At 38.3% G+C, this 24446-nt stretch overlaps 1 protein-coding gene across 1 annotated transcript in view; it reads right to left on the minus strand.

The window, feature by feature from the left end:
- Nucleotides 1-9202: 9202 nt before the first annotated feature.
- The window catches only part of Zranb3 (zinc finger RANBP2-type containing 3), a 222738-nt gene continuing 207494 nt past the window's right edge, over nucleotides 9203-24446 (minus strand). The window contains exons 17-20 of the mRNA XM_023709687.1: nucleotides 17458-17568; nucleotides 15706-16108; nucleotides 12195-12326; nucleotides 9203-9953 (exon numbers count right to left, since the gene is read on the minus strand). Coding sequence (XP_023565455.1) covers nucleotides 9855-9953; nucleotides 12195-12326; nucleotides 15706-16108; nucleotides 17458-17568 — 745 coding nt within the window. The 3' untranslated portion in view covers nucleotides 9203-9854. The remainder of the gene's footprint in view (nucleotides 9954-12194; nucleotides 12327-15705; nucleotides 16109-17457; nucleotides 17569-24446) is intronic.

Below are 24446 nucleotides of genomic sequence, written 5' to 3' on the forward strand. Positions count from 1 at the left end.
CAGGCTTATAATGATCCTTCTGCCTTAGCCTTCTGAGTGCCTAGATTCCAGGTATGGGCCACCAAGACTGGCTTTATTTGTTATGCTGATAATCCATGATTCCTGAGCTTTATCATCTTGTGCTAGTTAACTTAAAAAACAAAACAGAACAAAAACAACCTACAAAACACATTAGTCCTTTGTCTTTCTCATTTAGCTCTGCTAAAAATAGCTTTCCTTGACGTACTTGGCATTCCAGCACATGGATATTCCCAGCAGATCCCACAAACCAGTTAGAACTTCCCAGGGCTGCAAAATGAAGCTGAAGCTGTTGCCAGAGGTGTTATCAGAAGCAGCAGGCCCCTGGCTGCATGGGTGTGATGACATCACTGCTTCTGGCCTGGAAGCCAAGGACCGAGAATGACTGCCCCAGCCCTGCTGGAGTGTGGCGGTGCCCAGAGGACAGCGGCACTCACTCATGCAGCGACGGAGCCTCCTGGAGGGATAGAGGCATTTCAGACAGAAGAGAAATCTCAGCGGTAACTTCCCAGCCCAGTACAGACTGCATTTTCCTGGCCCTGCATGGAAAGAGTCCATTCCAGCCTATGAGAAATTCTGAAAAAGGAAGAAGCAGAGTTGGGAGTATAACTCAGTGGTAGAATGCTTTCCTGGCATGTACAAGACCCACAGCCCAACTCCCAGGACTGAAAATTTAAAAAAAAAAAAAAAAAGGAAAAAAAAAGAAAGGATAAAAGAAAGCTTCTCAGTAAAGAACATAAGATAAAAATAAACCAAATCAAACCTTGCCCCACAAATCTCCTTTTGGAGGTGGGTGTTTGAAGTTGTTGCTCCAATCCAGTACGCAGCCATCGTGATGTAAAGGTACCAAGCACTTGAAATATGGATACTAGGGGGAGGAACTGCATTTTAAATTTTGTCAAATTTTAATTAATTTAGAACCAACATAAAATATATTTTCTTTTTTTTTTAAATTATTTATTTATTTTTATTTATTACATTTATTTATTGTGTGTGTGTGTGGCCAGCTCAGCCCACCAGGGGGCGGGGCTGGCTGGCATGTGGTGCTGGGGGATCGAACCGCGGTCCCTGTGCTTTGCCAAGCTTGTTTCAAGTAGGTGCTTTAGACCACTGAGCCATCTCTCCAGCCCCAAAATATATTTTCTATTAAACCAGCATTATTGTTTTGCTAGTACCAAATTTCACTTTTCACTGCTGAAAATTTAGCACCTTGAATAGATAGTCTCTTAAGTATAAGATATACATTTTAAAGGTTTAATATAAAACATTAATTTTTATATTGGTGACAATATAAAAGTATTAATTATATATATATATAATTTTTATATTGGTGAATTTTCTAGTAGCTGCTTTGATATATTTTATTTAACCTAGTATACACAAAATATATCAAAGCAGCTACTAGAAAATTTGAAATTACTTACGTAATGATATTGGGGAAGGCACCAAAAGTCTCTCCTTCTCTAGGCAGTGTCATGAGCAGAATCTGTTTGATGTGGCTTTTTTGGCTTGCAGCTGCCAGAAACTGTGGTTGATTCTAGTCAGCTTCAGCCTTTGGTGCAGTGGGGGCTCCCACCCGTCCCAGGAACACGCCCGTCACATAGTTGTGTATGCAACAGCCCCCATGGCAGATTGCAGGAATAAGGGTAGGCAGTAAGGACCTTGTCCTCCGAGCACTGGGGACCTGTGCACTGACTGCTCACTGCTGCTTTGGATTGTGGATGTGCAGACACAGTAGCAGACTACAACTGTTGCTATGCAATCATCTGAACTGGCTCCCAGGGGATTTTGACCCGTAGAGCCTGTCCTGTCCCCTTCATTTCCTCCTTTTTTTCCTTTTTGGGGGTCACATTTAAGAGCTAGGACCATCAGCGGCTCGAGATATAGCTCAGTGGTATGGTCCATGTCCATGTCCAAAGGACTAGGACACTCAGAACAATTAATAAGGGAGAACTTAGAAAGTCACTGTATGCCAGAGAAAAATTCAGGGAAAGTTTCCAAAAACTTGGAAAAGACTTTCTGCTCATATGTCAGGTTGATCTGCGGCATACTGTATCATAATAATAACAATTACAAAACTCAGAAAACTCTGGGAAAGGGAAGGTCCTGGTTTTCAGGGTTTAAAGTACAAGATGCAAATATGTAGCTCTCAAGAAAAAGAAATCACAAAGAACAGAAAAGTATGGCCAATTTAAAGGAAAAATGAATAAATAAAGGAAAAAAAATCAATAGAAATGTCCTCAGGAAAGACTGGGTAACGAGCTTACTACATAAAGAAACTGGAGCAGTTATCTTAAAAATACGCAAATAGAAAGGAAGACATGAACAACACCAAGAAAATGACATGTGAACAACATGGAACTATGAATAAAGAGGTAAAAAAACATATAAAGAACCAAAAAGAAGTTTTAAGCTAAAACGTACAACAACTAAAATTTAAAAATTTAGTAGAGAAACTGAAAACTATATTAAAGGAGGCATATCAACTTATGTAAAGAAAGAATAACGAAACTGGGCTGAGAGATAGCCCAGTGGACTAAGCGCCTGCTTAGGCAAGTTCTGGGGCTGGGGTTTGATCCCTGCCAGCCCTGCCCCCGGGGACGCTGAGCCAGTGACTGAGGCCGGGCGTGGTGGCCTATAATCCCAGCGCTAGGGAGGATGAAAACAGGAGGATCACTGTGAGTCTGAGCTACATTGTGAGACCCTGTACCAAATGTAAAAGAAAGAAAGAAAGAAAAAAAAAAGAATAACTGAAATTATTAATTGAATAACAAGAAAAAAAAAAAAGAAAAGCAAATAGCACTTTAGGAACATGTAAGATACTAAAGAACAGGCTGGGGAGATAGCTCAGTAGAATAAGTGCCAAGTGCAGGGTCCTAAGTTCAATCCCCAGTGCCAAAAAGAAAAAAAAAAAAAGTTACAGAACAACATATGCCTTATGGGAGCCATGGGAGAGACAAAATGCATAGGGATCATGTGAGGGATCATGTGAAGAAATAATGACACTGTTCCAAATTCAATAAAAATCATGAATATAAGCATCTAAAAAGCTCAAAAAACTCCAAGCAGAATAATTCAAACGAGATATAGACTGAGTGAACTCAACTGCTGAAAGACAATGACAAAGAAAGAATTATGAAAGTAGCAAGACAGCAGCAATCCCATAAAGGGAGGTTCAGAAAGATTATCGGCAGATTCAGAGAAATCTTGATTCAAAGTGCAGCAAGGAAAACAAAACAAGCCTGTCAACCAAGTATTAAATGCTGGGCAAAAATGCTCGTAAAGAATGTGAGGAACGAAGTGCACAGGAAATATTTCAAAGAATCAACAATTGGGATCTCATTTTATTGAGAAGTTTCTGCATGTCAAAAGAAATCACCAATAGAATGAAAAGACAACCTACAAACGGGGAAAAAAACTTAACCAACAGTGACTCAGACAACGGACTTCTATCTAGAGTATATAAAGAATTAAAAAGAAAAAAAATGAGGCCCACAAAATTCAAAGACCAGGTCCATTTCAATTCATCTGAAATGAATACACACTTCTCAGAGGAAGAAATACAAATGGCAAATAAACACATGAAAAAATGTTCCACAGTACTGGCCATTCAAGAAATGCAAATTAAAACAACACTGAGATACTATCTCATGCCAGAAAGAATGGCTATCATAAAGAAACTAACAACAAATGCTGGAGAGGCTATGGGGAAAAAGGAACCCTTCTCCACTGTTGGGAGGAATGTAGACTGATACAATTGCTATGGAAAGCAATGTGGAGACTCCTCAAAAAACTAGGACTGGAAGTCCCATTCAACCAGCTATTCCTCTTCTGTGTATTTTTCCAAAAACCACTGAAAACATCACACCACAGTGGTGTATGTGCACCCACATTTACAGCAGCACAGTTTGTCATAGCCAAATCTTGGAAATAACCAAAAGCCCATTACCTGACAAATGGATAAAAAAGATGTGGTGTTTTTATACAATGGCGTAATACTCAGCTATAAAGAAAGACAAATTTTTTTTTTAAAATTATATATATGTGTGTGTGTGTGTGTGTGTGTGTGTGTGGCCAGCTCAGCCCACCAGGGGGCAGGGCTGGCTGGCATATGGTGCTGGGGGATTGAACCGCAGTCCCTGTGCTTTGCTAAGCTTGTTCTAAGTAGGTGCTTTAGACCACTGAGCCATCTCACCAGCCCCGACAAATTTTTTAAAAAAGGAAAAACTTGAGGCTTTTGCAGGTAAACAGATACAACTAGAGGCTATATTCATAAGTGAAATAAATCAGACCTACACGTATAAACACTGGATTGTCTCCCTAGTGTAAGAACATGAAAGAATAAAATATGAAAGTACAATAGATAATAGTAAAATGGAAAGAAACTGAACATAATGAATAAACCAAATGAGGGAAAGAAAAGATAGGAAAAAATGAAGGGGAAAATCATGTAAGTATACATACAGGTATACTGAGATCATCGTACTATTAATTTCCATTGTTTTTGAAAGTAGCAGTTAATATTTAAAATTCTCACTTTGCTGGAGAGATAGTTCAGTGGAATAAGTGTTTCCCTGGCAAGTGCAAGGTGCTGAGTTTGATCCCCAGTACCCCAAAAAATAAAATAAAATAAACATTCTCACTTTGATTAACTCTACATGCTAATATCTGTAATCTGAGCAACTACATTGAAGACAGCAATGTGCAATACAAAAACCACATTGAATATCTCTCTCATCTTGTTCTTATAAACATATACCATTTCTAATGTCTTATCAATTATTATCATACTCTCTCTAAAATAAATTAAACAAGAAAAAGTAAAAAAGGACAAGAAAAAAATTAAGGTTTATTGAAAAAAAGAGTTAATGTTTAATTATTTGACCAATCCGTATACCTATATCTGGCAATCTGAGCAACAGATTTGATGATAACAATATGTAATATAGCAACCATTGTTAATTTTCTATTCTTGTTTTGAAATTCTGTACCATGTGTATTGTTGTATATTACTTTGTTTTTGTCTATCTTTGTTTTTGTTATTTGTTTTTGTTTTTATTCCTTAAAAATTGAAAAAAAAGTGAGCAAAATGAACACACACACAAAGTAACAAAGGCCAATCAGTCCTGTAAGAAATGCTGTCTTTGAAGTTGAACAGACACAAGACAAAATTCAAAGTCACTGTATCTCCAGTAAAGACAATACACAGTTATAAAAGTATTATAATTCATTTTGCTTTCACATGATTTATTAGAGATTAAAACATTAAAAACAATTAGTAGCAAAAATAACATTAAACATGGCGTCATTTCATGTCTGCTGTTACTTCAAAAAAAAAATAACAATTAGTAGTCTATGTTTTGAACACACAATGGGAAATGATGCAGTTTTATGATATTAATAACTTAAGGGATTTGGGGGTGGAGCTTTCTAGGAGTAGGGTTTTTGTGTGCTACTGAAGTTGAGCTGGTATAAATTCAAAGCACAGAATTAAAATTTAAGATGTTAAATGTACTCTCCATGGTAACAAAAAGAAACTAGAGAATACACACATGCATACAAGAGAAAGCAACTGAAATATTTCTCTATGAAACAGCTAAACACAAAAGACAGTAGTGCAGGAAGGAAGGATGTTTCTGTGACGGGTGCTCTCTGCAAAGTGCGCAGGGCGGGCCCACCACGACATGCCCCTTCGCTTTCTCGATGACCCAGGTATTTGGTCTGATACACATGTATCATCTTTGAAATTAATATTTCCTTTTACAGGGTGCATTTTTCCCCTCTCCTGAGTGCCTATACTTTCAGTGAATCCTTTGTGAGCCTCGCCAGTGTTGATCACTTGGCCTGCTTGGTTTGGGGCCTGTAGTAAGGCAGTGCATCATAGCAGGATGATGGGTCAAAAAAACCTTTGCTAGTCAGCCATGTTGGGTGAAAAAAATCTCTCCAAGATCTTTCTTAGTAAACAGACTTTAGCTTTTGCTATGTATGTTGAAGGTCTCAGAAATGCCTGTTTTACAGGCATGGTCCCCCAGGTGGCACTATCAGAACACCACAAAACCTTTGATAGATCACTTTATAGGAGGGCCTTAGGTCACTGGAGACATGCTTTGACAGGGTCACGGGAGTCCAACCCACTTCTTTTTTGTTTCCCAGTTGATGAGGTAAATGGTTTACTCTACTACATTCTCCTGCTATGATGCACTGCCTTACTACAGACCCCAAAACAAACAGGCCAAGTGATCAACAAGCTAATCCTCTAAAACTGTGAGCCAAAAAAAACCTTCTATGTGCATAAGTTGACTATCTCAAATATTTTGTTATAGTCACTGAAAGCTGACTAACACACCTATCATATAGCTGTAGATATCTGAGGCTCTGCAATGTAATGACATTTGCTATACAGAAGGCAGAAAGGCTGTGACATATGAATACCTTAACAAATGAACAATAATTAACAAGTGTCCTAAAGACCATTTTGCAGAAAACAGTATTATTAACCACTGAACAGACTTTAGTTGTGACTTGAGAGAACTGGAAAAAAATTGTTGGAGTAGAAAAGCAGATAGATGGAACTCAAAACACACTTTTTCTTGATGGTTAATTGGAGCACAGCCAGGAGACAAAATAACCTTAATAACAGAAAGTAACTGACAACCTTCAAGTGAAATGGAATATTTTTCTAGTGGTTGAATATTCAAATAGATTGGTGCCTGGACTAGGAACTCGCTATTTTCCAGTTCAAAAGAATAAAAGGTGGAATGAGAGACAGGTGAAAAATATGTAACAGAAAATGAGATATTACTCCCACAATCTATTTCTGATGTTTGATTTCCATGATTCTGTACCTGATAAGTTAAAAGAATCTTTCCATTTTACTCCCAAGAGAGTTGACTTTTTTGACACATAATTTAAAGTGCTTCATACTTTTATTTCTAAAGGAATTATATTAAAATTTTTCATTCAAGGCTCTGAAAAAGAGATTCAATTTATTAGCAACATATGTGAGCAGAAAATTCTTTTCCCATCCATAGGTAAGAAAAGGGTATTCATCTGTCATATGAAAATCTCTCTGAGAAATGTACACTAGGCTATGATTAATTCTGAGAGTAGGCTTCTTTAAAAGTTTCTCATGAAGGGGCTGGCCTGAGAGCTCAGCAGAACCTCTCATTTGCCTGCTTGTAAAGCGCAGCAGCCAGGTTCGATCCTGGTCTCACCCGCGGGGCACACTGAGACTGATTCAGACTGGGAGAGGTGGCGCGTTCCTGTAATCCTAGCACTTGAGAGGCTGAAAACAGGAGAATCATTACAAGTCAGATCTGTGTAGTGAGACCTTGTAGACTCTGTATTAAATGTAGACAAAAAAAGTTTCTCATGAATTCCTTCTGGGAGTGTCTGGGATCAATGTCCCTTAGTGACAGAACAAGAGGGTCCTGGTTCAGACACTGGCCATACATGCCATCTGGATGTGCAGGTTCACCTTGCTCTAGAAGCAGCCTCCCATCCTGTCGACAGCACCCCCAAACTGGCTGTGCTCCTGAGGCAGGACAGTGGCCAGCTTGGCGGCTCATCATAGGTGTGGTTTCACATGGTCTCATATTGTAAACTGTTTCATTCCCTGGCTACTATGTCCCAGTTCTGTACCCTGGATTTAGATCCTTCTTATTTTCTTTTTCTCTGAGTCTTCTTAGAGCTGGGCCCATCCTTCTATATAGCCCTATAATCCTGTGTTTCAAGTCATCTTTATTTCCTATGTGGCTGCAGCTGTCTTGTTCCCTAGGGGCAGGGAGGAGAGAGACAATTTTGCATTTCTTTCTAGAGTGTCTGCTGCTTTGCCTGACACTGATGTCCTTCAGAACCTCTCATTTGCAATCTGTAGAGGGCAGCTTCTCTTGCAGATTGTGGGCATGAAAGAAAAACTCTTCTAAGATGCTGTCCTGTGGTCTTAGCTATTAGATCAATCTCTGTCCTCATTTTCAGTACCAAAACCCTTCATCACAATGTGCTCCATGAGTAAATCAGATCACATCAGAGGAAGGCACAGCAGCTCTGTGATTTGTCAGGAAGGGCTAGAGATGAGCCAGTCAACATCCTGTGGCAAATGTGGGGTGTTCCTGACAGCATTTTTCATTTGCCATAATTGTGATACCTGCCATAGACAAACCATCTTCATGGGTTATTTTACCTTAAATCACCATATGAATCTTACACCCAAGAGTTTTTTTTTCCTGATAATTATTATCCTACTTTGATCTAAAGACTAAGCTCCTGCCGGGAGGTGTGGTGGGAGATGTGTTGGTGCGTGACTGTAATTCTTGCACTCAGGAGGTTGAGGCAAAAGGATCACTGGAGGTTCAAGGACAGATTGGGCTACATAGTGAGTTCAAAGCTAGCCTGAACTACATAGCAAGACCTTATCTCAAAGAAAAGAAAAGAGACCAAGCTCCAGTCAAATCTGACCTACTTAGACCAAACTCTCACTTGCAAACACCCCATGGTGGGAGAAAGGCGAAGTGCCAGGCTTTGGGATTCTCAGCTCAACCATGACAAATCATGGGTTACCCTGGAAATGAGGCAGAAAAGTGCAAAAAGCCTGAGCAGCAATGCAGAAAAGAGGCCAAAGAAAGCCCAGCCGAATTTCTAAACAAACACTACTACAAGAATTCATACAATGATGGTTATGAACTCATTAACTCCAGAAGGAGTATTCATGATCGTATTAATTTTTCTAAAAATAAATTGTAAAATGTCAGCTAATTAAAACCAAAAATGCTCAAAAAATGAGGTTTATATCTAAATAATATTTATAAACATGTCTTTTTGGAATGAATTCTTCTTTAGGTCTGTATGTGTAGTTCTGACTCTGCTTTTACACGCAGCAGCAGGACTGGGCCTTGGGTTTTAGTACCCCTGTCTTTCTTTATTGTAGCTTCATTTTAGTATCACTATTGTATTTTTCTGTGTATATAACCCTCTGATTATGCTTTAAAGTGTTATCTTTATTACTCTTTTAAAGAGTTACCAGAAGTCTACTTTTAATAAAACAGCTTACAATCAGAAAATGAGCACCAGGAGATGAGGGTGTTTTGACAGCCTGGTTGTACACATTAAACATAAAAAAGCCAAAAACCTAAAAATATAAGGCTCGCATAGCATTTTGCATTTTATGTTTTCAGTTCTTTAATCATTTTAACAATTACCCAGAACACCACATTTTCCACAAACACCACAGGTACAATTAACATACTTTAAAAAGCTTCTTTTCAATACAGATCATTGGCTGAGGAATAAAGCAAGAAAGGTAATATCCAAAATATGTAGCCCAAACCTATTTTGGAAGTGTTTAGTGAATAAGTCTCTCTTGCATAGTAAGCAAGTTGATCAAGCTGGCCCAGAGTTCTAAATAATGATTTGCCTCCAAAATTTCCCTTACCGTTTTGTAATGTTCCATTTATATCTACAACAGTCCCAAACCAATACTAATCTAAAAGCATTTTTCAGGTAATTAAGTGCACATTTTTCAAACACTATGCATAGTACAGTGATTAAGGAATATTATGGAAAAAGAAAGCTCAATAAAATCTTGCTGAAACATAATTGAAAGTTTTCATGAAGCAATAAGACCATAAAAATATTTAGTGTTTTATCTCACTTCCAGCCAAATACTTGCAAAAATTATTTAACAATAAAAGTACTTAGAACAAAACCAAAGTTTAAATTACTGGCTGATGTTTTTGTTTGATAATTTCACTCTTACAATATTAGGTATAAAAAAAATAGGAGGGGTTAAATTCTGCCATATGTAAATGATCTGTCATTCACTTACATATTTTTCTACCTTACTTCTTCACCAAAAATCGTGTTATGTCAGATCCATGCTTTGATGCTACAGATAGTCTTCTCACTTGGCTTCTTTCCTTGGCTTGTCTGGCAGTTCTCTAAAAATTAACAAACATGTAAATATATACATTAGAAAAAAAGCACTGGCTACAGAAGCTCAAAAACTTTTCTTTCACTTAGTGCTTGGTCCTGAAGTGCTTGTGGTTCTCCACACGACTAGGCAGAATGGCCTGATAGTTCAGGCATGTGCCCTGAGAACCTAGGACTACTAGGCTTCTATTTGGAGGAGAAAACACACACCCTACCCAGTAAGGTCACAAAAGCTTCATCTGGAGAGGAGGGAAGGCTGTGAATCTCCTCATCCAGGCAGGTGCTCACAAAGGCATCTTGAGATTTCCCAGAATGCAGTGAGCAAAGGCTCCTATTAGCTGGGCCCAGAAGCCACACCCACTTCAAGAGATAAACCAATGTAGAGAATACAGCAACTGGATTCTTCTATTTCTTTCTTTTTTTTTTTTTTTGGCGGAAGCGGGGATCGAACTCAGGCCCTTGCACTTGCCAGGCAAGCATTTATTCTACTGAGCCATCTCTACGGCCCCTTGGATTCTTCTATTGATCTCAGATTTTGTACCATATAGGATGATATAAAATTTTCAGGGAATCTGAGAAAAGTAGAGAAAGGGCTGTATTTTCTATTGCTATTTCTTAATTCTCCCATAGGTCTTGAATTTGTTAGTAACTTGCACAGCTGAGAAATTAACTTTTTTCCCCCAACTGAAGCCCATCTGAAAGTGAAGAGACCCAAGTGAAAAGAGTAAAAAGGGAAAAGGTAAAACTAAAGACCAAACCTGCCTATATGATATAATCTCACCTATTTTATGCTTATGAAGAAATTATAGAATCTTAAACATTAAAGGAATGCTTAAAAAGGATTCACATGTCATGAAGACTGGCAAAGAACATGAATAGTTCTCAGAAGTGTATATATATATAAATTTATTAGAATGCTTAAAAAGCACAATTTTTAAGGTGCAATGAAACGGGCACTGCATTAACTTCTAGACTTGAGAGCACAAATGAATAAAACCCCACAGCAAATCATTTGTCAATAAGTTCCTGCACTGTTAAAAATACCCAAACACTTTTGATTCAGTGATTTCTATATCTAAAGTCTACTTGAAGAAATGATCTTGAAATGTAAAATATGATTGTCTTTACACAAATGTGCCAGAGGCATTATATTTAAGAGCTAAAATATTTAAACAACTTAAGCATTTATCAGTATGAAAATGGCTAAGTAAACTAATAAAATGTAATGCAACTACATTTTAGATGGTATACATTCTGAATGCCTGGAAATATGAAAAATGCTTACATCTTGCCATTAATAGAAAAATGCTGAATAAAAAGTTGCCACTGAATAAGATTATTTCAACAGGTACATCCAACAACCTTTTACTGGGCCATGTACTTTGTCTATTCTACATAGCCCAAGCTACCTAAGAATTCATGGTAATCCTTCTGCCTCAGCTTCCTAAGTGTTGGGATTATGGGTGTGTGTCACCAAGCCCAGTTTGGATCGTGTGTTAACATTTCATCCTGGCAAATATGACACTATGCCACCTTTTCTCTTTCATTTTAAGCAACAGTTAATTGTGTCAAATATGTGTACAAGTTAATAGGTTTCATGCTGAAGCCAACACTAACCTGTTTGTTGAGTAGAATTGGTTCTAGAGATCATTCATGAATTTTTCAGATATTCAGGCTATCTTTTTCATTCAGTTATTTATTTTCTGGTATAGGGGATGAAATTGAGGACTACGTGTATGCTAGGCAAGTGCTTTACCACAATCTATATTTGCAGACCTTTTAATTATATTTTGAGACAGTGTCTAAGCTAAATTTCTGAGTCTAATCTTAAACTTGTGATCCCCCTACCTCAGCCTCCAAAGGACAACCTTAACCACATATGAACAAGTATAATTGCTTTAACTTATAGAACTTTCAGTTTGAAGGTCTGAGTCACAGCACAGCACAGCACAGCACAGCAAAGCAAAATACCATGCAATCTGGAATGGTATTCGTATCTCTTCTAGGTGGTGGTGACCTATCTTGGTCCTAGATGCATTAAGTGAGAAGCAGCTTCTCTTGTGTCTATGACTGAGGACTTGTATAGGCCTTCAGGGGAAAGGCAAATGTCAAGTAATGGAAGAATTATAATGCATCTTGGACCCCACACCAAGGGTCAAAACTCATTCACATAATCTCCTACACTATACACATAATTGCCTATTGGAGTTCTCAGGATGGCATCAAAGTTGGCCATTAGTGTCACTGACCTCTTTGTGACAGACTGTACAGAGAGTCTGTAGGTTGTCCAGCGAGCACTGTCCTCCTCCCTCGAATACTGGCTTAATGTGATCCACTTGCCAGAAATGTCCTTCCCCTGGATTTCTTATAATTTCATTTAGCTGCAATAAGAACATAACATCAGCAGTTTTCAACACACTGTAGGAACTGTTGGTCTGTGTTGTACAATAATGTCTATACAGCAATATCTTGGGAAAATACAGTAGATAGCTTTTCATACCTTTTATTTTGAGTACAAAAAACTCCTCTAGCATGGCAATTCAAAAGTTATAGTGTATCTCTGAAAAAGTTTTTTTCCCTTACCTAATATTTTGTGAAAAACTTAAAAGCTAGTATTAATTACCAAAACTCTTGACAGGTTGGAGAAAAAAGTGAACTGAAAGGTAAGTGATTTCTGTACTTTTCAGTTAGTTTATACAGTCACTAAACCAAAAGTGAGAAAAGAATAAGAACAGATTAGAAATTTAAAATTCTCTAGTTATTACTGACTTTGATTGACCTAAGTATATCTGTTACTATCTCAATGGCATATTAATATTAAGAGCTATCATCTCAAACTTTTATTCACCAGAGAACTTCTTAAGTTCTGTGGATTAGAATGAAATTTCTTTAAAAAGCTTTAGTAACTTCTGGAATAAACAAAGATGCCCACTAAAAACAGTCATTATGTAGGTCAATCTCTCTTTCTCTTTTTCTCTCTCTGCACACTTTATATTTAGCCGCTGATGACCTACATTAAAATAGAATGCATTTTAACTTTTTACCTGAGATAGCAAAACTAACTGGTACCATGGGTGTATAATTGTTAGAATATCACAAATAGTATGGCAGTTGCTTTTGATTTCTTAGTCTTGCAAATCATCATCAACATCATGAGTGGTAACCAGGAAAACCCCTGACTGCTTCTAACACACTTGTAAGACAGCTTTAAGATCCTCTGATGGAACAGGGATCTGATCAATAGCACTGACCTATGTGGAGCCCAAAAAGGATCAAGTTGGAGCACTAAACTTTGTGTAGCTGACCTTTGCTACTGTCTGCCTTATTCTCTCTTGTGTATTTTAAAATTTTTTTTATGTATTTGGTACAGGGTCTCACTACGCAGCTCAGACTGGTAGTGATCCTCCTGTTATTAGTCTCCTCAGCGCTGGGATTACAGGTGTGTGCCACCACACCCAGTCTTGGTGGCCAGCTCAGCACCCCCGGGGGTGGGGCTGCTGTGGCATGTGGGGCCAGGAATCCAACACCGGTCCCTGTACTTGCCTAAGCAGGTGCTTAGTCCCCTGAGTTATCTCGCCAGCCCTTCTCACCTATATTAAACTTTCCCATTTCTGTTAGAAGATGCACAGTAATTTTTATTTTTGAAGTTAATTTTTATTTTTAAAGTTGGCACTGTTGAAAGCAACTACAAATGGCAGTCTCGCATATCAAGAAAATAACATATTCTTAGAAAAAAAATCCAGGCTTGGGGTATATCTCAGCATCACAGTGCGCGCCTGGCAAGCACAAGATGCTGAGCTGGATTCGGGTTTAAAAAAAGCCATGTGGTACTGCCTTTTGTAATCAACATCTTCTTTCTGAGCAGCTTTCACTCTGACAGATTCAACAATGAAAAAGGTACTTGGTTATTTTTCCTAGCATTGTATAGTAAATCACTTGGGACCCCTCTTCAACAACCTAATTTTGCCTTTGGAAAGAATTACTGACAGGACTGCCCCCACCAGACTCCTGTGTGTTCCTTATCCTCAGAGCACTTTGGTTTTGGATGTCTACCAGGCTACTTCTGTATATCCTACTGCTTTCAAGATGACCTTGAATCATTTCATTGTGAATGTGTTGGAACCCTTCATGCTGTGGCAGTAGACAGTATTTGGATTCTGGTCAATATCCCTAGAAGGGTGCAATATGTCCCTCATCAATTAGACCAAAGGATCTTTCAGGAACTCTGCATGACATTAGGAAACAGTGCACTTTTCTAGCTCTCAAAGACATACTAATTCAGCTCTATAGAATGATTACTAATTCTGTTATAATTTAGCAATACTAGGTGAAATATATATATATATATATATATATATATATATATAATTTGTCTAGCTGGCAGAAGTTCATGTAATTCATGTAATGTTTTGGTGGGTAAAGAATGGTACAGGAGTGGTCCTTTTTGGAATTTATTTGGTTTTTCTGGGTTTTGAGAAAGAGACTTGCTATGTAATTCAGGCTGCCTTTAAACTCATTATGTAGCCCAGGATGCCCCTGAACTGCTAGTGATTCTCCTACCTCAGCCTCCTCAGTATTGGGAGGATAAGCATGTACTACCATGTTTGGCTCTACAAGTGATCCTTTTCAAAATTAAGCCTACTGTAAAATTATGTGTTGTGCTTTAGTTTGAAATTTAGAACTGTTTGGATAACAAAATCAGAAATCAATGGAGTTTTGAAAATCAAAGTAAATATGGATGATAATGTGCTATAAAGAACAGTTTCATCATAAATCACTATACTAAAATTACATATATAAAAATACATATCTCCTCATTGTAATGAATTACATTTTGGGAGTAATCCCTTTGCCCTCTGTCATTCAATGTTAACATGATGAAAAGTAGAATCCCAGCCTTAGGTGCCTTTTGATTCAATAAGTCACCTATTCTGATCTTAGTTATTCTCAAAATAACTAACTCAGAATCTGTAACTGATATACTATTATTCAGGAAATCGGTAGGAGAGAGACCATGTCAAATAACACCATGCGGATACTGGAAGATAATCCAGAATGTAGGAAAATCTACACACAAATGACCCCATTTCTTCAACAATTGAAGGTTATGGCTGGGTATAGTGGTGCACGACTATAACACCAGTATTCAGGTTCCTGAGACAGGAGGTTCACTGTGAGTTTGAGGCCAGCCTGCACTACATAGCTGACCCTGTTGTAAACAAAACAAAGCAAAACAAGCAAACAAAAAACATATGAAGTGCTACTATGATTAAATGGAGGAAAAAAGGTATGATAAGAAATGGTATATGGTCATATCTTGATCTTAATTTGAACAAAGCAACTACAGAAAGACACTTTTGAGACAATCTGAGAAACCAAACATGAATGTATTGTAATTTAAGGAATTGTAATTATGTTGGATATAATTCATTGTGATTATATTTAAAAGAAAGAAAGGAGGAAGAGGGAGAAAGAGGTGAGGAAGGAAGCATACTTGTGAGACACATAATAAAACTAAGCCTCTTGTTTGGAATTTGCTTTAGGAGGAACAAAAAGCAAGTGAGGCAAGGGACAGATGAAAACAACTGGCAAAATGTGGGTAACTGCTAATGCTAGATGATGGGTAAGTGGGTTTATTATTGGCTCTATTTTTATATACATATCGGAGGCTTCCTATGTTAAAAGTTATAAAATGCACTGAATGAACTGATATCCATCACTCAGTGCAGTGTTGCCTTCTGTCACATGACTATAATTTACCTGTTCTAATGAGAGTTTTGAGGTCCAGGTAGCATCCAAAAAACTCTTCCTCTGGCTTTTAGGTGCATCTCTCAGACGCAAAAAGAGTTCTTGTGCATTTATGTTACATAGCTGACACACACCATGTTCAATTTCAAATACTCTGGCTCGCAGGTAACTGTTATTAGATCGAATCCAAAATGCCTCTTGACATTTTAGAGAGCAAAGCCGTGAATCCCACGCATTTGTTGTACACTCTCCCTTAGTTTGGCCAGTGGGATGCTGGCAGTGAAGGCAAAGTGGATTTCCATCATTATCCACAGCTTGCAAGTAGCCTTTGGACGTAGAGGACTTCACCATGAGATCAGTGTGGGCTGTGTAGGAATTTAGCAATGGCTTACAGGCTCCATCTTCAAGAGAGTGTCTGTAATTGAACAAAACATTGCACAGGCAACTAATGAATGATTATGCAAAAATATAAAAGCTTTCAGATCTGAACAGTGAATACAGGATGGGTCCACAGATATGATGCAGTGTGGAGATTTGATAGGAATAGGTAGCACCCCATAATTTATAGCAAGTTAAAAAGAAGGGTACACTACAAAAATTAATTTGATATGTGCTGACTCTCAGGAACTTAGATGCTTCCATGCTAAAACAGTCAGACTGAAACATCTAGATAAGTTGGAAAATGAGAAAAAATATGCTTCTTCAGACTAATAAAGAACAGGCTAACATAAAACTCCAACTAAAGCTTAGTAGCTAGCCAGTTCTCTAACCATGGTGGGTCACAGAGCTCAATAAACCAGAGAAGTTATTACAGACTCTCTCTGTGGGCTTATATAGTGAGCCTTCATAGCCATAAAGTGACATGGTGAAGTACATGACAAAGGTAACAGGAATTGGAACTAAAGGCTTGCTAAATATCATGTTTGCTGGTTGGTCAGCATATAAATTCACAGTTGATAATTAGGAATGGAACATGACAGTATGTGTGCTCAGTTTGTTAGGAAACATAATAACATTTCAAGAAAGAAAAATAAACTGTGTTTAGAGACACACAAGGTCAAGGCCAACTGGGGTAACCTCAGGAGACTGTCTGAAAATAAAATTTAAGAAGCAGATGGGGGTGGAAATGTAGCTCAATGGTAGAGCACTTGCTTAGCACATATTGGCCCTTTTCTCCACAAAAAGCACATTATTCAATTTGTTGAAAATTCCTACAATGGGAAATAACAAATGTCTGGTTTATTTTTCATGGTTGGGTGTTAGAAAGGTAAAAATAAAACCTTTTATAGTTTAAAAGCTTAAGCCTGGGAGGCCATGCCAAGATTGACCTCAGGTCTTCCGGCATCTTCTACATAGGCCTAGGGGAAGTCACTGAGGTCACCTGTTAGGTCTCATCTTTCTTTTTTTTTTTTTTTTTTTACCTTTAATTTCTAAGATGATAAGATCATGTGCCCCTTAGGGTTGCTAGAAGGATAGAAGAGCTCTTATTCCTCAAATCTCTTTGTAACATCTAAAGTAGCCACACAGGGACCTGGCCTTAGCTCAGTTGTTTAAGTGGCTGCTTCCACAAAGCTGTCAGCCTCAGGTTGCTGTAGTTCGATCCCCACAACACTCCAGCCAGCCAAACCACCCCTGAGGGCATTCGGAGCAAAAATAAATAAATAAATAAATAAATAAATAAATAAGCCACACAATGGTGAGGTACTATTATCAAAATTAATACATATATTTAAAGAAGTATTCTTACTACAATTGTGTCCTTACATTAGGGAAGGGTCCTCAGGCCTGGATTCCTTTGTGATCAGACGGATGTGGCCGCCATCTTTCTTTACCTTGTCCACTGTAGCTACAGCAACATCTTCTTTGGTTATGTATCTGCAACAATTACATGTTCAATAGATTTTCTCTTTCTCACATACAGATTCTCTATTTCATGTTCACTTGCTCCTTGCAAAAGCAATACGAGCAAAAGCAAGACAACAGTTCCATTCACTGTGCTAATACTAGTGGTAAGAAATGGAGTACTCCCTTTTCCATTGACTGGGGTCTGAAATGTGAGAAATACAACTCTTTGCCCCAGTTAGCTTTCTCAAGATTAATTTTTTTTAAAAAGAAAGTCATAAGCCACGCACTATCATTTGGGCCATTTTTGAAAATTTAGGCAAACAAAAGGACTGTGGGAATTAGAAATGATCAAATACAAGCACAACTGACAGCCTTAAGGAAACTTTGCCAAAGTACATGGCAACTTTCTAAGTATATTTTTACCTCTTTTCACCTTCCTAAAGGATTCCATCAATTCACCTCAGTTACAGTACTTGTATCAGTGTTTATGGGTAATGTGATTCTCTTTTTAGTTAACTACATTCAGTAACATCTCCTGTAATCTCAAGGTTGTTCCCATTAGTATCAGTTCAAACAAGTTTTAGAGACTCTTCCACTAAAATAGTCACTTTGAAGTGGGGATTCAGAACCTTATTACACAATACTATCAATACACATAATGGTTTAGGCACTCGAAGTAAAGACAAAAGTAATTCTAATTAAAGGTGGCAGGGGAGTTTAACTAGGTGAAATGCAATTATCCAATTAATTCCTTCTGATTAGCATGGCCCAGTTTCCCTGTTCCCTTACACCCATTGTGGAATTTTTAAAACATTAGCTTAAACATAAATTTCTTCACTAAATAAAATTAAAGTTCAATCATAATGATATAATACAATCATAAGTGAAAATTTAAGAATCTGCTTTGTCCTGAAATTAGTAATGTAGATTAAGTAACAGATATCTTTCTTTCTATAAACTGTTTTATTAATTTTGATTAGGTGCTATGTGTACATGGTTCCAACTTTAAAGACATGCAATTAGTTTATGTAGTAAAAATCATCTTTCTCTCTCATTCCTATTCCATTTTTGCCCTTCCCAGAACCTATCCCTGTTGCCAGCTTCTTAGAAGTAATTTGTTTGCATGTGAGACTCCATTTGGATATGTAAGATTCCATCTTTGCACAACTCTGAATACCCAGCCTGTCTGCCAGCAGAAGCACTGTTCTCAACTCAGCACTGGTGTCCTCAGCAAACACAGAACATCCTAAAGGTGATAAAATGGAGCAGGGACTCTTCCAAACACCTTGTCATCTGAAGACACCCAAGCATTTACTCTGGATGCTTCAAGGACTTTGCCCACTGAAGCATGAGACAGCCAGAGAACTTTGACCACTGAGGCTTACTAAGATTTTCTGACCTAATGTTTCTTGCCTTCTTGCAAGCCCTATAAAAAAGCCTGCTCCTCTTTGCTCCCTAGAGACAGCTCTTTTGGCCTTTGCCTGCCTGCACCCAGACACAATAAATTCCATGCCACATTGCCTTTACACAAGTCTGCCGATCTGGCTGGTCTCTGCCTCAGACCATTCTTTACAGTGTGTGTATGTGTGTGCGTGTGTGCGCGCACGCGCGCGCGTGTGTGTGTGTGTCTTTTACTTACTTTTTCCTTCACTGAAATATTTCATATACCACAAAATTCACCAATTTAAAATGTACAAATTTTGGGGCTGACCTGATAGCTCAGGTGCAGGGACCAAGTTTGATCCCTTTTGTGCTGTTGCTGGCCCCGCCCCTGGGGCGTGCTGAGATAGCAACTGAGACTGGGCATAGTGGTGCACGCGTGTAATCTCAGTGCTCGGGAGGATGAAAATAGGAGAATCACTACGAGTCTGAGCTGCATAGTGAGACCCTGTACCAAATACAAAAAATAAAATAAAGTAAAATAAAATAGGCATTTAGGTTGTCTTCAGTATTTGTTGCCATAAACAGTGCTGTCAGATGTTTGGTAAATCATTATGGTAATGGCTTAACATGGGTAAAACCCAAACAACAGCTTGTCTTCCCAATGACTGCTTCCTCCTCGAAACCCCTCAGCCCCAAATACACACAAAGTAATCACTAATCAGCTCTGTACATCAGAGCCCACCCTTCAAATTCTGCCCCTAGAAAAGTCCATATAACCCCAGCTCCCTTTGAATCAGATCAGAGGACCTCAGCCATTTCCCTGTGGTCTTCTCCATATCAATAGAGGCCTTTCTTTTCTTTGGTCTCTGATGCACCAAAAAACCTAAGCAGAAGTAGATTTTGATGAACTACTCTCAGGTTGTAGTGGTGCATGTCTCTACCAGCACTGAGAGGACCTGTGTCCTCATATTTTCAACAGCACAACCACAACTGTATCATTTATGAACATCTATACCCAGTAGGAATCTCCCTCAAGTATTTTAGACATCTCTTTACAGCTTAAAATTGTATTTCCCCTGTAAGAGTACAGGGGAGTATTTTCCATATATTTACATTTCACTTGTGTGTCTTTCTTGAAGCAGAAAAGAAATTAAACCACAGTAAATTGTTTTCGAGTTCTTTAATTTGACCTTTTATTCCTCCCCAGCTCCCAGTTTCTTCAAGCATTTTGTTCCCTTAACAAAAGCACATTGCTACAATATTTCTGTAGCTTCTAAATGAAGTAAGGACCTTCCTGAGGGACAATGGCATACTATCCTTGCCTCAGGTATTACCCCGTTTTAAAGCTTACAATCCCAATTCAGTTTACTTTAAAAGGTGCTGAGAAACCTAGTTAGAGATTTAGGAACTAATAATAAACTCTTTCTTTTGTACAATAGGTTTAAGTATAACTGTTTTCGAAACCACAAGAAACAAACTGATCAAGCCAAAGAAGGGAGTTGAGAACTTTTCAAATCTAGTTCCAAGTTGCCAATATTTAATTTTCTACTTAGGTTTTGTACAAAATTCATGTAAGTATAGCATCTCTTACGAGGATTATGGTAAATAATCCTTTTAGTAAGTAAACTTGGGCAAATAGGGAAGGAATATTGTCTACTAAATTAATTCTTGAATGGGGAGGGAATGGAAGATGGCAATTTTCACCAAGAGAAGAATGTGTATTGGAAAGAGGTCCACATTAATGAATACAATCCTGGGCTCTGGCTTGCTGACCTGCTTTGTATATCAGCTATAGAGCAAGGACAAATAGTTGGCATCCTAAGCAAGACAGAGCTCCGACCAAATCAGGTCTGCCTCTGAAAAATGGAACTCTAACAATGTTAGAGATCTTGGCTTTACATCTAAGAGTGAGCTATCCAAAAGTAGGCTATCAGGTTTCATCTTACATGAGTCCTACAAACTGGTGGAGTCACTGCAGGATAATCTTATTAGAAATCTAGCCATTGCTTTGGGTTGGGAGGGGCTTCTAAAGTTGACACCTACATGTCTTTCTGGAGTCATTCAGTATTTTAAAGAGGGCTGGCCAAATAGCTCAGTAGATTAAAGCACCTGCAAGCAGGCACAGGGGCCGGAGGTTAGATCCCTGGGCCTGCCTTGCCAGCCCTGCCCCTGGGGCATGCTGAGATGGCCATTGAGACTAGGCATGGTGGGGCGTGCCTGTAATCCCAGCTCTTGGGAGGCAATAAACAGGAGAATCATTATGAGTACAATCTAGTAGTGAGACCCTGAACACCCTGTAGACCCTTCCCTAAAATACAAAGAAAAAACATTTTTAAAGAGATGAATCCTAAACTAAAAGGATGCATTAATCCCAGCATTCTGAGAAGCTGAAGGAGGAGGAACATAAATCTGAATAGCTCCTGGGTAAATTAGATTCTATCTCAAAACACCTGGGGACGTAGCTCACTGGTGAAGTGCCCTTGGGTTTTACACTTAGTACAGGTGTGTGTATGTATGGAGGGGCACCTCCAAATTCCCCTTCCTACTACTTATGAAGAAGGCTGGTAGCATTCTTGACATTGAGTGAAGAAAATGATTTGAGGAGTATGTTATCAGCATAATGCCTTTTCCTTTATCTCTACTGAGCCTGGTATTTACAGGTTTGGGGACTCCGTGGTTCAGTTTCTCTGGAAAGTAAGTCAGGAGGTTGGCGGGAGGGAGATTCAGGATCTAACTGATCTTCAGAAAGACTTGCTGATGTTCAGTCCCATCTTTCATACCTGCCTTCTGAGATTCATGGTTACTCCAAAATACTGAGACTGGCTGAGGCTCTGCTATATTTAGCCTTCATGAGAGTGTTTCCCTTCAGTAAATGTCTTATGGCTCTGTAAAGTCAGTTCCCCTGGCAGGCTTCCTTCTCTTCATTGGTCATCAGGTCTCTAAGCTATGTCTCCTTTACAACTCTCTTCATTCTCTTCCCTCCATTTCTGTTGTTAATGCCTTAACAGAGATGCTCATCAGCTTTATCCCAGCTCTACTACAATGGTCTTTTTAACTTGGGTGGTAGGAAGAATTTTTACGCTATCTCCTAAGATTCCTGTCCTCAGGTTATTTAACCAATCACTAATTTAAGTAATGTTATAAGAGACTCTGCAGACATAATTAACATCACTAATCAACTAACTGTAATAAAGAGACTTTGGGGTGGGCCCAATATAATTACATGAGTCCTTAAAAGCACAGGGAATGCTAGGGAGATAGCTTGGTGGTCTAAGTGCCTGCTTGGCAAGTGCAAAGACCTGGGTTTGATCCTCAGTACTGCATGCTGTGCCGGCCACTGAAACCAGGTGTGTTGGTGCACCCCTGTAACCCCAGCACTGGGGAGGCTGAGACAGGAGGATCACTATGTGTCCCAGCCATGTAGAGAGACCCTGTACCAAATACATAAAAGATAAAAAATTAAATAAATAAAAATTAAAAAAATAAAAGCATAGGGTAAGCTTGGTGTGGTGGCATGTATCTGTAATCCCAGCATTTGGGAAACTAAGACAGAATTGCTACTGAATTTGAGGCCAACTTGCATGGCATGCTGAGCTAAAGGCCAGCCTGCACTGCATAGTGAGATCCTGTCTCAAAAACAAACAAGAATTAAAAGCACAGGGAAAGCAAGAAAGATTTCTCAAAGAAATGCTCTGATATGGTAGTCCCCAATACAGCCAACAAGGAAAGGAAATTTCATTCTTGTATCTGCATGGAATGTGAATTTTGAACCAAGTCTGTGAGTTAGAAACCTTTATTTTAGCCTTATAAAACTCAAGAGCTGAGAGCTGGGTGTGGTGGTGCACACCTATAATCCCAGCACTTGGGGAAGCTGAGGCAGGAGGATTTTAGCCTGGGCTACAAAGTGAGCTCAAGACCAGCCCGATCTGCCTAGTGAGACCTTGTCTCACAAAAGACAAAGATGAAAATGAAAAACAAAAACAACTCAGAGTAGAGAAACCAGTAGGAGTCCATCTAGCCTTCAGACGGACTTACAGAACTGTGGGATAATAAATGTGTGGTGTTCTGTGATACTTTGTGATAATTTGTTATATAGCAAAAGGAAATGAATGTTAGTTATCTTACCCTTTTGACTGGATCTCTTAATTGTTGCTGGAGTGAGGTCTTAAAAATAAAAATCTGATTATTTAATATGATACTTGTTAATACAAGATACTCTTAATACATCAGTTACACTTAATTTTATGGATTAGTGTCTTTCTCTGCTTGGCACTGATTTTGAGTGGACTGTTGCTTTGATACATGATCAGTCATCTCAGTTGGTTCTTTAAGTGGTCATTTATGTCTCAAGAGAAGAAACAATACAGCTTGTCTAGAAATGAGAGGACTTTAAGTTCAGTTATGAAGGCAATTATGATCATATAACAGAAATCAATACTTCAAACTAAGGCTGTGGTTTCAAAAACAAGACAAATAAACAGAAAAATACAGCAGGTATGTTTTTGAATATATGTGTATGGTGTATAGTTATGTGTATGCATACACATGTACTTCAAATATTTTTTTAATAAAGTAATACATGCTGAAGGGAAAAATTCAACCTGGATCCATGAGTTTAGCCATGAAGCCATAGGCAATTCATGGATAAATCTAATTAGTCAAAGGACTTTGAGTTAAAAAGTATTTTATTTAAAACCTAAATGTGAAAGACATTAGATGGCTTACGCACTTTCCAATGTGCCATCATCCCAGCCATACCCAATCCTTTTCTAATTTTAAACCAGACTTCATTTATTTGTGATTATTACTTGACTTTTAGTAATGAATTGTGACTCCTGGTAGAAGGTACTTACTGCCTCCAAATGTCCTAATCTTAAGCCCTAAAGCAAGATTTCTCAACAATGGCACTGTATAAATTCTGAAACAGAAATGTCTTTGGGGGTGTAGTCCTATTCACTGAAGGATTTTTAGCAGCATCCTGAGGCTGTCCCCACAGCTTGTGCCCCAGCTTCATTCAATAGTCATGACAATATAAAGTACCTGTAGACATTTTAACTCTGGGGGATGAAACTTCTTCCAGTTGAAAAAACTCTCCTGGGGATACCTCCATCAAGTTTCTAAGGTGCCCTTTTAGAAAATTTCCAGTACAATAATAGGAACTATATATTTGTGTCTCAATTTCTTTTAAAAATCTCAATTTTTTTAGTCTTACTAATCTACCTGAAGTATTATTGTGCATATGTACCTGACAGCGTACCTCCACACAGCTGAGGAAATTTTTCACTGTATAGGATTATTAAAATTTATTTAATCAGTTATGACCCCCTCCCGATATACCTACCATGGATGGATTTTAAAAATCTGTATATATAGTAAAAGCTAAAGAACTGAGACTATGAAGTGATAGCATGTGAGGATGAGAAATTGTAGATATATGAATATCTCAAGAGATAAATGGTTTGCTTTGCCAATGTTACAGTTTGGCTTCTTGTTTTTGACTTCTTCCAAAGCAGCAACTGGGCTAC

The sequence above is a fragment of the Octodon degus genome, unplaced genomic scaffold (assembly GCF_000260255.1).
Source record: "Octodon degus isolate 3935 unplaced genomic scaffold, OctDeg1.0 scaffold00014, whole genome shotgun sequence".
Lineage (NCBI taxonomy): Eukaryota > Metazoa > Chordata > Mammalia > Rodentia > Octodontidae > Octodon > Octodon degus.